Here is a 16213-nt window from a genome sequence, read left to right on the forward strand (position 1 = left end):
GAGGACATTGAGGAAGAGAATGGATAGTCATTCTGAGATGGAAACAGGAACCATGGGGAAGTCATTGAGGAAATAGAAAGAATGATTGATCATTGCAAGATAATGAGTGGAACATTGAATTAGGTCATTGGTGATGAATAAATATAATGAGAAAATGGCGAAGGAAAACATGATTTATATTGAAGAGATGATAGAAAATGGAACAGAGTTGGAGACAAGAGAAAGAAAAAGAAGCTTAAATGTATAGGAGGAGGAGAAGCGAGGAGGGGGAGGAGAAGCGAGGAGGAGGAGGAGAAGCAAGGAGGAGTGAACAAAAGAGGCAAAGGGAAATGGCACAGTAGGGTAGGAGGGATTTAAAAAAGAAAGCACATGAAAGTAGGCAGAGCAAGGAAAAATGTGAGTGAGGAAGAGCTAATAGAATAAAAGAGAAAGAGGAGTGAAAAGAAAGTGGAGTGTCAGAGCCAAAATGCCAAGAAAGATGAGAAGAAGAAGAAGGAAAGAAGAGAGAAAAAGAAGAAAAAAATATTAGAAGATGCAAAAGAGTAGAGGCAGAAGTACATACCTGTGTTATCTGCACCTCTTGGTATGATGACATCAGCATATTTCTTTGTCTAAAACACAAAACAAAGTTTTTAAAAATCATGAATGCAGGATGATACATAAGTCTGCAATTTCTAACATTAATTAAATGTTTTTTTTTTGTTTTGTTTTGGTTTTGGGGTAAAAAGCCATAATCTGTAGCATAAATGACAACAACAAAATACAATATTCTTTTCTACTCTAGGCACAAGGCCTGAAATTTTGGGGAAGGGGGAAGGGGTCAGTCGATTGGATCGACCCCGGTATGCAACTAGTACTTAATTTATTGACCCTGGTATGCAACTGGTACTTAATTCATCAACCCTGGTACGCAACTGGTACTTAATTTATCGACCTCAAAAAGTTGAAAGTAAAGTCGACCTTGGCGGAATTTCAACTCAAAACATAGCAACGGGCAAAATTTCGCTAGACATTTTGTCCAGTGTGCTAACAATTCTGCCAGCTTGCTACATTGACAAACAAAATACAATAATGAAAATTTAATTTCATAATGAAAATAGATTTATTTTTATTAATTTAAATTTAATTTGAGAAATAGTGATACATCAATATTATCTTTAAAGTACCAGTTACATACTGGGGTTGGTCTAATCGACTGTCCCCTCTCCAAAAATTTCGGGCCTTGTGCTTAGAGTAGAAAAGAATATTTATGACTAAGACCATAAGTCTGAAAATAAACCAGAATTAATTAATACTACTGCTACTACAAAAATAACAGCTTCATCTTTAAGAGCAAGTGTGTTTGAAAAGGTTAATCAAAAGTGCTCACACACTAGGAAAAGACTTCTTCCCAAAAAAGGTTAGTAACATCCAGACAAAATATTTTATAACATTTTTTTTTAAATTGAAATTTTTTTTTTTTTTAAATCACCTTTACACTGCAAAACTGTATTAAGTAACTCTCATAGATTTTCAAATATATATATATATATATATATATATATATATATATATATATATTGTGCTTGAGAAGACCTGACAAGCCAAGTGAGACCATAGCCTGTGGCCTGTGCCAGTGGGTGTAACCAGCCTACTTATGAATACCCCTCATTCATTGGACAATAAATTTTACTTGCGAAGACCTACTGAGGCAAGCGAAATCAAAATCAAAATTGCTGACATGGCCAATGACAGTACCACCTGATTAGCACTCATGCTCATGGAACGTTAAGAGCACATTCGAGTGTGGGGTGTAACCAGCCCACTTATGAGTACCCCTCATTCACTGGACAATGAACTTTGCTTGCAAGGACCCATTGAGGCAAGTGAAATCAAATCAAAATCACTGACATGGCCAATGACAGTACCACCTGATTGGCACTTGTGCCAGTGGAACATTAAAAGCACATCCGAGCATGATCGTTTCCAGAGCCATGGATTGGCTCCTGTGCCAGTGGCATGTAAAAAGCACCGTTCAAGTGTGATCGTTGCCAGCATCACCTTACTGGCACATGTGCCAGTGGCACGTGAAAAGCAACATTCGAGTGTGGTCATTGCCAATGCCACAAGACTGGCTCCCGTGCAGGGTAGCATGTAAAAAACACCTTTTGAACGTGGTCGTTGCCAGAACCGCCTGAACACGCCCTTGTGCCAGTGGCACGTAAAAGCACCCACTACACTCTCTGAGTGATTGGCATTAGGAAGGGCATCCAGCTGTAGAAACTTTGCCAGATCAGATTGAGCCTGGTGCAGCCTTCTGGCTCACCAGTCCTCAGTCAAATTGTCCAACCTATGCCAGCATGGAAAGCAGATGTTAAACGACGACGATGATGATGATGATGATGATTGGTCAGAATGAGATAACAAAGTCAAGGCTGTGAAGTGTTTTCAGGACATTTCATTATAATGTCCTGAAAACTCTTCACAGCCTTGGCTTTGTTATCTCATCCTGTCTAATATATATATATATATATATATATATATGCATGCTAATACAAGACCTACATTAGACTCTTCACTCATATCATTATCAAACCAAGAGTTTAACTGCAGTCTGTCCATAGCACTTACTTAGCGTTACCTGCCACTCTTTGTGTCTTCTAGATACCAATACTTCTCATATATATATATATATATATATATATATATATATATAGATGTGAGTAGGGTGTTAAGAAACACCTACATTGCTAGAAATAAGAGGTAAAATGCTCTAATGCTGTAATTAACTCACATGAATGGAAATACATACACTAACAGGGATCTGAAGCATCTGAAAAATGCCAATCGACTCAGGTCCCTGTTAGTGTATATATTTCCATTCTTGTGAGTTAACTACAGCATTAGGGCATTTTAGCTCTTATTTCTAGCAATGTAGGTGTTTCTTAACACCCTAGTCACATTTAATGACAATGATAATTCTCCTTTTTGGTGAAACATTGCAACCTGCTGTTTATATATATATATATATATATATATATATATATATATATCCCCATACCCTTGAAGAATGCATATATGGAACCACAGAATTTATTAATAGGCTAAGATGGCGTGCTTTCTTCTTTTATATGAAAAATAACTGAAAGGACAACAATAATATGAATGGAACTGACTCTCGTGACAGGAATAACTATTATAATCTCAAAACTTATAGGAATCCACCGTCCAACCCAACTCTTGCTAAATTTGAACATGACCTTATGAATGTGATTAAGTGGTTGAAGTTCTCCAAATATACGAATCCTTTCCAGAAATTCCTGTCTGATAAGATATCTGCAATGAAATCATTTCCTGATCTGCACGTCCTATCGGATAAAACTGGACACATTTATTCTGTACCGCCGAAGATTTATAATGACTTGATCCTGAAGGAGTTAAACTCTGGTCATAAGCATGCAAGCAAAAATGCTGTGGATAGAATTAATGACATTCACTTAGAAATCATCTCTGCTTTGGGCCTGCTTGACAGAACCCAGCCTTAGGCTCTAAAAACTCCCCATGCCCTCTTGAAGGATCATAAGTCTGATTTTTTATCAAATCCTTCGCGTAGGTCGATCTGCTCCACCAAATCTGACTTGGGTAGAATCAGTAAATATATTATTGATCATATTATTCCCATCGTGAGGGATAAGGTTCAGCTTCCCTTATGGAAATTTACTGGAGATGTTATCCTATGGTTTGACTCCCTTAAGGATAAACCTAATTTAGATTTTATACAATTTGGTCTCTCGAACTATTATAATTCTATATCCCCTATATTGCTGAATAAAGCCCTGATTTTCACCTGCAAATTTGTGGATATACCTAGTTCGGATATTGATGTGATATTAGCGGCAAGGGAGACCCTCATCTCCTATAACAAACATGATTGGCAGAGAATTGATTCCACCAATTTCTTCGATATAACCATGGGGTCTTATGATTCTGCACAGGTGACTGACTTAGTGGGCCTATACCTCCTTTCACAGATTAAGAATTAGTTTTTCTCTCCTCACCAGGGGGACTGTATAGGGACGATGCACTTCTAGCTGTACATAGCCAGTCTAAAACTGCACTGAATAGATTGAGGAAATCTCTGAGAGGTTTCTTAAAGGATTTCTTTAATTTTAACATTATCTTTGATGTTAACTCAAGAGTGGTGAATTTCCTGGACATTACATTGTGTTTGGATATGGGTTTATACTACGCATTTCATAAGCCAAACAAATCCATTTCATATATCAATGTATCGTCCAATTACCCAAAATCCACTATAGATAGCATTGTTACCGCTATTTTGATCAGAATCTCTGATTTATCTGCAAATGAAGAGATTTTCGATCAACATGCGCCAGTGTACAACAACACTCTAAAATTAAGTGGTTTCAGAACTAAAATCTCACATATACCTAACATGAGATTTAAAAACAAGATGGCAGGTCTACCACCTAACCATGTCATGGTTGGTCAGGAAAGAAGCAATGCATTACCTGATTGCAACCAAAATAAGCCATTGGTTAGAAATGTATTTAAAGAGGTTATGAATAGGTATAAGAAGCAAAATAGTGGTAGTGAGGAGATAAGTAAAACCAAGAACTCACGTTTTAGAATAAGGGAAGTAATATGATTCACCCCACCTTTTTCTCTTAGGGTAAGAAATTTTCCCAAGATGTTTTTTAGGATTCTGGAGGAGAACTTCCCAAAAGGTCATAAATACTACAGCATTTGCAATAAGTCATCTATGAAGTTCTCTTACTCAGTAATGCTAAATTTGGCCTCCATTATTGCATCCATAAATAGAAGCAAGTTAAATGGGCAAGTGCACTGGAGATGTTCTGATACAAACCCCGATCCTGGGCAGGGAGGTTCTGATACGCCTAAGGTTAGTGATGCCAACATGTTGCTCCCACCGGGTGTATCAAACCCCATTAATGAGAGATGTGAAGGAGTGAATGTGGGAAACCTGACAAGTACTGTTAGTAGTAGAAATAAGGTTAGGGATGGCTCTGGGAAATCATGTAATTGTAGAAACCCTGGATTATGCCCCCTTGATGGGGTCTGTCTAATTACTAATGCAATTTATAAATGCATTGTTAAGGATGAGGATAATTTAGATAAGTTTTATATAAGTAGTAAAGTAAATCTTAAGGCTAGGTATAGGGCCCACATGAGCTCGTTTTCAAATGAAAAATACTGTAGCTCTACCACACTTGCATCTTATATACACAATGTAAAGAGGAATAAGAAGAGTTATTCTCTGGAATGGTCTGTTATTTCAAGAGCCCCTTACTTCAGAGTAAATATAAATAAGTGTAAGTTGTGTATAAAAGAATCCCTTGCCATACTTAAGACTTTTGGGCCAAAAACTTTGAATAGAGTTACTGAGCTGATTCCTTTTTGCAACCATAGGTTTTCGTCCACCTTTTTGAAAGTATATAGAAATAAAAGTAGATGTAATAAAATTGTTTAGCGTTATGGGGATTTAAAACTGGTGAGGTTGAATTTCTGTTAACTACAGCCACCTGAGTGTTTAGCAATAGACATTTTTTTTAGAAAATTTGAACTGCTCTGTTGATGTTTTTTCTTTTAAATTATATAAGCTTTCCATAAAAAAATTTTGATCTGTGCATGTCTTTTGTTTCCCGTTTATCCTGATGAGGGGGTCATCGCCATGTTGCCCTTTAGTGTAAATAAACTACGGTGGTGAGCTCCCGAAATGGCCATAGATATATGTGAATACTGAATTTCACCTGTGAAGTCTGCTTATTATGAACTTTTGGACATACTTGTGTGAGGGAAGTAAAAGACTTTTTTCATGATGTATGCGAATTTGACCTGTGGAAGTTTGTTTACTTATGGACTTTGGACGTACTTGTATGAGGGAAATAAAATACTTTTTTCAAATATTAAAAAAAATTTTTTTTTAATTTTTAAAAAATATTTTAATTGTCTGATAAAACTTTTTTAGTCAGTGGACATTTATTTTATTTTATTTTTACCTTTACTTATTTTATATTTGTCTATTAGGTTTTTTGGTAGTTTTTGAATTTTTAGCTGTTTATATTTAACTTTTTGATAGGCCATTCCTTTTGTATTCTATTTGATTATATGTGATTTTATGTATTATTATTTATGTATTTATGTATTATTTATGTATTATTATTTATGTATTTGCGAAACATGGTGTTTTTTATATATGATTAAATGTTTGAGGTGTGGTGTTGTATGTAAAGCCGTTGACCCAAATTTAATGTTTGTCCTATAACCAACACTTCTTTATATATATATATATGTCACTTTGAAGTGCTGAAGATATTCAAACCTGAGGCATTAGAATAATGTAGAAATAAGAATCAAATTTATGCAAATCTAGTTTGCATAAAAATTTATATTTATTCAGCCCTAGGCCCAATATGCATGGATTTCTCTAAAAGTATATTTAATACACCAAACATATTAAAAATATATAGAGTAATCAATACATATAAAAATATATAAATATATCATCATCATCATCATCATCATTAAACAACGATTATGATGATAATGATGATGATGATGATGATGATATATATACATTAAAAATATATTGAAAAATAGATACATATATAGGTCGACTTACAGATTATAAAGTGAAATCATAAAAAGAGTTAAGAGTCTATAAGATAAAAAGTTTGGGTGTTACTAATCCAGTTAATACTCCTACAGCCGTTTCTGGGGGTCCGGTTGTCCAGTCATAAAAAAGATATTTACATCTATTTTTGGACACCACCGCTATATGCAAAAGACCAGGGGTTGGAAGTATTTTTGAGTGGTTGGAAGAAAAGATACAATGCATGATATTTAAGGCTACTGATGGCTCTATAGGAGGGAAGTGTTTTATTTTTCTAAAAATGTTTAAATAGGTGTGGAAGTTGGCTCTCAACTCTATCCAGAATCATAATGCATAAATGCTGAGTAAAACCTATGTTTACAAGAGTAAATGGTATCAGAAAATTTATTTAATATTGAGTAGTTGTGTAGAAGGAGAATAATTAATGACTCTTTTAAGTATAGTTTACATATATAGTTTTATTATGGACCAAGCCATTGTATGTTTTGTGATTTAAGATCATGTATGTGCATGGCTAATGATGTCAAGAATTTGTATTTTGTCTTAGTGAAAGAATTTAAGTGAGCTCGATATCAATGCTTAAAATCTATGGTGCTGCCTATATAGATCTTTGCTTGGTGTTTACTTAGTGTTTCTACATGACATTTATGAACAACATTTTTATGCAGACAAAAGCCTTCAAGCAGGCATTCATTGGGTATATGACAATTACAGGTTTTCCTTTTTTGTTCTACCAATTATATTGGTTGTGTTGTTGCTATTTCACAGAAGCACACTGTTCCTTCATTTTAACCATAGCAAAAATAAACAAACAGGGGAGCAGCACTGCAAAACAAAGATGCACCATGTGGCAGTACAACAGCACCCGATGATTCTGGTCAACAGACTGATGCCTGAAGGTTGCATCAAGTGGATTCTTGCAGCAGAAGCCTGAACTGCAACAGGTTTGTCCCACAGAGAACATTTCTGGTTACTTTTGGGTACCCCATCGTATGTTACAAAAGCATGGTCTAAAAATGACCAACTGTTGATCCATGTCATACTCTGATATGCATAACGTGCACTTCATTCTCTTCCAGACCAAGGTCAGCAATTACAGATGAAAAGGAATCTTGAAAAAAATTAGTTCTAGATTGGTTTTTGGATGTCATCAGAATAATTTGGTAACGGTCTGGTTATTCTACAGATATTTGTTAAGTTGTAACCCACATGAAGGGTCAAGGACATTTTCATTGCAGATCTTTAAGTGCTTGTCAAAATACTTCACACATTGCACTTGTCTTGTTTCATTATAATTTTCTACTGTTGGAGACAACCCCATCCTTAGGAAGTGGATACTATTAATGCAACAATATATTGTCAGTTCTCTGCTTGGCCCTAGTAAGAACTTTTTTTAATTTTTATTTATAGAATGACAGATCAGTCAGTTTGTATGAGTACACCTTTGCTGTGTCTTACCACCATCCTCAAACCTCAATGTCAGATATATATTTTGTATGTATACACACACACACACATATATATATATATACATATACATATATATATATATAGATATATGATAATAATATTTCTTATAAGCTTTAAGCTTAAAAGTGATCACCATATAATGGCTAAAGAAAATAGCTTAATATCGGGGCATATAAGCCCTCGATGGAAAAAAGTGGGTTTTCTGCACGCACCCACTTTTTTTCTGTCAAGGGTTTATATGCCCCAATATTAGACTGTTTTCTTTAGTCAATATATAGTGATCCCTTATAACCCTTATAAGCTTTAAGCTTATAAAATATTATTATCATTTACATAATTGTCACTCATCACCACTGTTCAAATCATTGCAGAAAATATATATATATTGTATATGTGTGTGTGTATATATATATATGTATATGGAGTCATACCCAATGAGTGGTGCGGCAGCACCATAGGCAACTGCTACAAAAGTAAAGGTGATGCTTTAGATAGAAATAACTACAGGGGTATCAAACTAGATCAGGTGATGAAAGTTACAAAGAGGGTCATAGCCCAACTAATTAGGGAAAGAGTTAGCCTAGATGAGATGCAGTTTGGTTTTGTGTCAGGTAGAATCACCACTGATGCTATATTTCTGATAAGGCAACTGCAGGAGAAATACCAAGCCAAAGATAAACTTCTGTACTTAGCTTTTGGTGACTTGGAGAAAGCCTTTGCCATGGACCCCAATCCCGTATCTGGTGGCCAATGTGGAAACTAGGGATTGACGAGTGGTTGGTGAAAGCTGTATAAGTCCTGTACAGGGATGCTGTCAATAAGGTGAGGGTTGGCAACAAGTATAGTGAAAAATTCCAGGTAGAAGTAGGGGTTCACCAAGGATCAGTCCTCAGTCCCTCTTATTCATCACAGTCCTCCAGGCAGTAACAGAAGAATTCAAGACAAGCTGCCCCTGGGAGTTCCTCTATGCTGATGACCTTGCTCTAATAGCCAAGTCACTACCAGAACTAGCAACGAAGTTTAGTGTGTGGAAGCAAGGACTAGAATCGAAGGGCCTTAGAGTCAACCTAGCAAAAACCAAAGTCCTAGTAAGTAGGAAGGCAGACAAATCACAAACCCCTTCAAGTAAATGGTCCTGCTCGATCTGTAGAAAAAGCATAGGTAGAGACTTCATAAGATGTACCCAGTGTAAACTATGGACACATAAGAGGTGCAGCAATATCACAGGAAGGCTAACTAGGAAGATTATTTTTGTTTGTGGCAGATGCTCAGGAGCAATAAACACTGAAAATGTGCAGAGAACAACTTCTGCCACATTCCAAAGAGAAAAACTAGAAGTAGTTGATAGCTTCTGCTACCTAGGTGACCAAGTCTATAGTGGGGGTAGATGCTCTGAGAGCAGAGCTGCTAGAATACGAATAGCCTGGGCAAAGTTCAGAGAGCTCCTACCACTGCTGGCAATTAAGGGCCTCTCGTTCAGGGTGAAAGGTAGATTGTATGATGCATGTGTTTGAACTGCCATGCCACATGGCAGTAAAACATGGGCCATAACTGCTGAGGACATGTGTACGCTTGAAAGAAATGAAGCTAGTATGATCCGCTGGATGTGTAATGTCAGTGTGCATACACAACAGAGTGTAAGGACCCTGAGGGAAAAGTTTGACATAAGAAGCATCAAATGTAGAGTGCAAGAGAGATGACTGCACTGGTATGGTCATGTGTTACGTATGGATGAAGACGGCTGTGTGAGGAAGTGCCACACCCTAACAGTGGAGGGAACCTGTGGAAGAGGTAGACACAGGAAGACATGGGATGAGGTGGTGAAGCATGACCTTCGAATATTGGACCTCACAGAGGTGACGACAAGAGACTGAAACCTTTGGAGATATGTTGTGACTGAGCAGACCTGACAACTAAAGTGAGATCGCAGCCGTGGGCCGATGCCAGTGTTGCATGACTGGCCCATTTAAGAGGACCCTTGAGGCATCAGGTGATATGATATCCTTGAGAAGACCTGTTCAGTCAAGTAAGATTGAAATCATAGCCTTGGCTAGTGTTGCCTGACTGGCATCGACCATGCTCAGATGGTGCTTTTTTATGTGCCACTGGCACAGGAGCCAGTCAGGTGGCTTTTAAACGGGCCATTGGCATAATTATATTTCACCATCATTTTAATAACATCCACATTTCTATGTTCGCATGGATCCAACAGAGGCAGGTCTTCTGCAGCCAAAAGCCTTTCCTGTTGCCAACCCTGACCCGTTTCCAAGTAAGAAAATATTTCTTCTTGATGGAACATGTTTCTCAAAGAAAAATTAAAATGAGTGATTCTGCTTGTATGATGGTGGAACTCATTTGTAACTATCACATGATGTCAACACAAGAAGATACAAACATGCACACATACACACACACACGCACGCACGCACGCATGTACGTATGTATGTATGTCTGTGTACGTGTGTGTATATATATAGCGTCTAGTAACACAATCTGTATCACGTCCTCACGTTGTTGTTTTTTTTGTCTTTTTTGAACCTATATATATATATATATATATATATATATATATATGTATATATATATATATATATATATATATATATATATATATATATATATATATATATATATATACAAGGGGGTACTGAAAAGATCCTGGCTCTAAGGATATCACAAAATGCCTGGCTGGAGACCCAACCTTCTGAGTTCTTTTAAAGGCTTAGGAAAACCGAAGGACCACAGCAATAAGTGTGTGAATCTGAGACAAGAATAGGTTGGATGAAATCATAATTAACTGATCCTCCTGTATTTTCTTTTACCCAAAGCCAAGAACTTTTCTGAACTGCCTCATATGTATGTATGCATGTATGTATGTATGCCAGCATGGAAGACGGACGTTAAATGATGATGACGATGACACACACACACACACACACACACACACACACATATATATATATATATATATATATATATATATATATATGTATATATATATATATATATATATATATATATATATATATCAGTCAGTTGTTCATAAGTCCAGGTTGTATTCCTACCTCTGGTACTAGAGAGGTTATGTGCCTCTGACCAGCAAGTCTCATGTGTCACCTATATTGCTCAGAACATTATAGGGCAAATCCAAGAGTAACTCTCTGACAGGCCATAACCAACAACTATATTAATTACGAGTGTGTGTGACTGATAGGCTTCATACAATTTCTTATTTCTTTATTGCCCACAAGGGGCTAAACATAGAGGGGACAAACAAGGACAGACAAAGGGATTAAGTCGATTACATCGACCCCAGTTCGTAACTGGTACTTAATTTATCGACCCTGAAAGGGTGAAAGGCAAAGTCGACCTCAGCGGAATTTGAACTCAGAACGTAACGGCAGACAAAATACCGCCTAGCATTTCGCCCGGCGTGCTAACGATTCTGCCAGCTCGCCGCCTTATACAGTTTCTATTTACCAAATTCACTCATAAAACATTGATCAGCACCCAAAGTGCTGTACAGTGGCACTGAACTGTGCCACTGAACTGTCACAGTGGGGCTGAACCCAAAACCCTGCGGGTGCAGCTGCCAGAAGTTATGACTCAACACCCACCCGGCCCTTACTCGTTACCAAATAATTAGAAAAGAAAACAGGACTATCAACAAGATGCCTACTGAAAGAGAAGGAAAAATATCGAAGTACTTACTGGTAGACAGAATTCTTCAAATGCAGGTTTGACAAGTGATGTATATTGGTTGAGAATATGCTCAAGATCTCTGCCTCGCAGAACATCTCGATTAACTAGAAACAAGAAAAGAAGAAGAACACATTGAGACCATCAGCATTAATTGTTAAACGATGATGATGATGATGATGATGAAATCAATAATAGATCAGGGTTAAAATGAAATCCTAATATCTCTGATGTAATTTTATGAAAAGCACTAGAGTTGTGGGTAGTAAAATTTAGCTTTGAAGCAGAAGTGTTGTGATGAAATATTGTTTTCTAAATGCAAAATAATACTTGCATATAAATGACTAAAGAATGTATAATTGCATTTTTTGGAATAGTTTCCAGCCTTGTACAGAATGAAGAGGAAGTTGAAGTCCACCAGAAGACGAATATTAAATATTTAGAATATGATGTGGCTTCAAAACACATAAATGCATTCTGCAATGATTAAAAAAGAAAGAAAAAAAAACTTGGTCACAGGATAATTGCAGGCTACTTTTGATGTATGGAAAATGGTAGGATATACCTCGTCTTGCTAACCGAGTATCTGCATCAGTGTCAACAAACAGTTTCATGTGAAATAGGTCACGGATTTCTTTAAAATAAAATGTCAAAATTCCTTCTACGAAAATTACATCAGGCTGCTCCAAAAACACTCCGTTTTCTTCCCTGAATGGTAAAATAAAAAAAATTAAAAAATGAATACACAAGAAATAATTAGAGGCTCTGAATTTAAGGTTATGGCAAATGGCCGAAAATAAGCTCTATTCATAATGTATAGTTAGGTGATTATTTAATGTTGAACCAGCAGTGAAATGATTTAATTCGCTAATAGAGAAATATTCCTCCTACACATTTTAGCAACAAAAATACATGAAAAAACAGTAAAATATTAATAAGAAAGATATTTCAAGCTGAAAGGTTATGAAACGATATTAGTTCATTGAAAATTGTGTCTTTGTCTCTCAGAGCATTACTTCCTACATAATTAAATTTTTGCAAAGACTGCTTCGAAGGTTTAAGATGTTTTAGTCTACGATAAACAGAAAGTACTTTTGCACTGTTACCCCATAATTAGAATCAGACTAATCAACAAATTAAGACTTTCCAGACTGTGGGTGTTTATAATAATAGCTACTAAATAACCTAGACTATTCGGGCAGAAAATCTTGTTATCATTGCAAAAGACATAAAATATATAGTAGAAAAAAAGTAATCTTCATCAATATCATTTAACGTCCGTTGTCAATGCTGGCATGGGTTGGGTGGTTTGACCAGGGCTGGTAAGCTGGAAGGCTGCACCAGACTCCAATCTGATTTGACATGGTTTTCTACAGCTGGATGCCCTTTCTAATGCCAACCACTCAGAGAGTGTAATGGGTGTTTTTACATGTCACTGGCACAGGTGCCATTTGCATGACACTGGTATCTGCCACATCTGCGATTTTGCTCAGCTTGATGGGTCTTCTTCTAAAGCATAACATAATGCCAAAGGTCTCAGACATTGCCTCTTTGAGGCCCAAAACTCGAAAGGAACTCAGCCACTTTGCTTCCGTGAGGCCCAGTGTTCGAAAGGAATGGTCCAACGTTCAAAAGGAAATCTCCAACTTAATTTCGAGGTTATGTTAGAACGCAAAACACAGCATTATTCACCTCAAGTCTTTATGAGAGATTCTCTCAAGGTAACACAGTATTCTGTGTCCAAACACAAGCACCATGTCAAGTTGAAGATCAAGATTACCTTTTGGTAGTATTACTGCTTCTGCTGTTATTAATTACTTTCTAATAGGTTGATGAAAATGTTTGTGTGCCGTATTAAGCATTATTTTAACACAGCATTACTTTTAAAATAATGCTTAACACAGTGCACAAACTTTTTCCTCAACCTAGTAATAGAAAAATATTTTACACACATATGTTAATCTATCATCATCCTCATCAACAACATTTAATGTCCACTTTTCAATGCTTACATGGATCGGACGGAGTTTGTTGAAGCAGATTTTCTATGGTTGGATAACGTTCCCGCTACCAACTCTTACCTGTTTCCGAGCAAGGTAATATTGCAATATTTCTCCAAAGCCAAACATGCTTTTCATGGAGGATTGGAAATGAACAACATCACTTGTATGACAGTGATGCTCATTAACCAGAATTATGTGAGGACAAGACAAGGCTGGTAAGCTGGAAGGCTGCACCAGACTCCAATCTGATTTGGCATGGTTTTCTACGGCTAGATGCCCTTCCTAACGTCAGTCACTCCGAGAATGTTATGGTGTTTTTACATGCCACTGGCACAGGTGCCATTTGTATGACACACACACAAAATACACCCACACAACACACACACATATACATATATATAAAATAGGCTCTTTTCAATTTGCATTTACCAAATCTACTCACAAGGCTGTGGTTGGCCTGAGGCTATAGTAGAAGACATTTGCCATATAGTGGGACTGAACCCAAAACCATGTGGTTGGGAAGCAAGCTTCTTACCACACAGCCACGCCTGCACCTATGAATAGTTAAAGCAAAATGCAATTTTAAAATCTGAAAAAAAAAAAAAAAGAAAAGGTGTTTACTTACTTTGTACATGAAATATAATTATATTTTGGGATCATGATAGGTTTAGAAGCAGCTAAATCCTTCATTGTCTGCAGCATTCTTTTATAGTCAAATGCATCTGAAAAATACAAATAACATATAATTAACATAGCAACTGTGATGACCATGCAACATTTGAACAACTGATATCTGTTTGTGTTTACCATGAAACAAAACTATATCGTCAGACCTTAAACCAACCATTTTGAAAAGACATGACACAGTTCATAATGTATGCTAAAACAACAAACCCAATATGATGCACTTTTAATACAACAATGAAATATTCTCCAAAATAAATAGATACAATATATTTAACACATCAAATGGGTTTGGTGATGCAAACAGGAAAAATAGAATAATAGAATACAAAACATAATGTGTGTATATACATGTATATACATGGGGTTAATTTGCTTGACTAAAGCAGTGCTCCAACATGGTCGCAGTCAAATGACTGAAACATGCAATGGTGGGGAGGACAAACACAGACACAAATATATAAACGCATACATACATACATACATACATACATACATATATATATATATATATATATATATATACAGGGGTTGGACAAAATAATGGAAACACCTAGCATCACAGCATCATAATTTTGAAATATCTATAAACCATCAAAAGCTTGTTTATTTTTATGTGTTGATTTATTATCAGTGGTGCTTAATATGTTTTGCTAAAATTGCTGTTTCTTTTCAGATATCATTAGTAAAAGGTAATTAAAATTCATTAAAATGACAGATCTATCAGACTTTCAAACAGGTCAAATTGTTGGTGCTCATATGGCAGGTGCTAGCATAACGAAAACAGCCGAAATGTTTGGTGTATCAAGAAGTACTGTCTCGAAAGTAATGACAGCTTTTGAGAAAGAGGAAAAAAACCCTCCTCATTAAAACAAAACTCCGGAAGAAAACCAAAACTTTCAGATAGGGATCATCAGACTCTTACATGAATTGTTAGAAAGGATCACATAAGTACAGCTCCCAAAATTACTGCAGAGCTTAATGACCATCTCGAGAACCCACTGGCAGCCAGTGGAGAATGCCTTTGCTGCCAGCAAAGGTAAAGGTACCCTGAACTTTTCTATCCAATTCTAACTCTGGTTATTATGCTTTCTAAGCATCCGCCTCCACTGAAGAATGGAACCATGATCCAGCTATAGATCTTGTCCACACTTTTCAACAAGTCGTCTCATATAACCTCCCAGTTATCCAGCATGTTATTAAGTCTCTATCTTCATTTTGTCATATCTATCATCTAAAAGCTATCTAAATTTATGTTTAGCTGCCTGATGTTTCATTTCCTTCTCCTTCGTTTCCCCAGACTGCATTTTTATGTCAGAATCTGCCTCACTCTTATTCTAAAGTCACTAATCCCTATTCCGTGATGTAGTGACATATTCTTCAACAAGGAAAGATTTACTTTTCATAACGATCAATCTATTTTCTTTCCTGGTGAGAATTACATCTAGCTAGCTTGTGTGTTCACCTGATTGGTAGCTGGTCAAGTGGCTGATTGATTTCCAGAGGTTAGTTTTGCAGATGTTTAGTTCATTTGTGTCACTGAAATCCAAAATCCTCATGCTTCTTCACTCCTTGAATCATATCCATAGCCATAATGCCGCTGCCCAACATTTCACAAAAATCACCAACCAAGATAATGAAGTTTCAGTTATTTGTAACAGGGCCTCATAAAAACTGACCTTTTAGTCTCAATTATATCATGTAAACAGAGATAATAGTCATT

General features: G+C 36.4%; 1 protein-coding gene across 1 annotated transcript in view; it reads right to left on the minus strand.

The window, feature by feature from the left end:
* The window catches only part of LOC106873358 (uridine-cytidine kinase 2), a 62858-nt gene that overhangs the window by 4391 nt on the left and 42254 nt on the right, over window positions 1-16213 (minus strand). Inside the window, exons 3-6 of the mRNA XM_014920687.3 lie at window positions 14432-14528; window positions 12369-12511; window positions 11816-11910; window positions 563-611 (exon numbers count right to left, since the gene is read on the minus strand). Coding sequence (XP_014776173.1) covers window positions 563-611; window positions 11816-11910; window positions 12369-12511; window positions 14432-14528 — 384 coding nt within the window. The remainder of the gene's footprint in view (window positions 1-562; window positions 612-11815; window positions 11911-12368; window positions 12512-14431; window positions 14529-16213) is intronic.

Source organism: Octopus bimaculoides, chromosome 1 (genome assembly GCF_046866305.1).
Source record: "Octopus bimaculoides isolate indiv1 chromosome 1, ASM4686630v1, whole genome shotgun sequence".
NCBI lineage: Eukaryota > Metazoa > Mollusca > Cephalopoda > Octopoda > Octopodidae > Octopus > Octopus bimaculoides.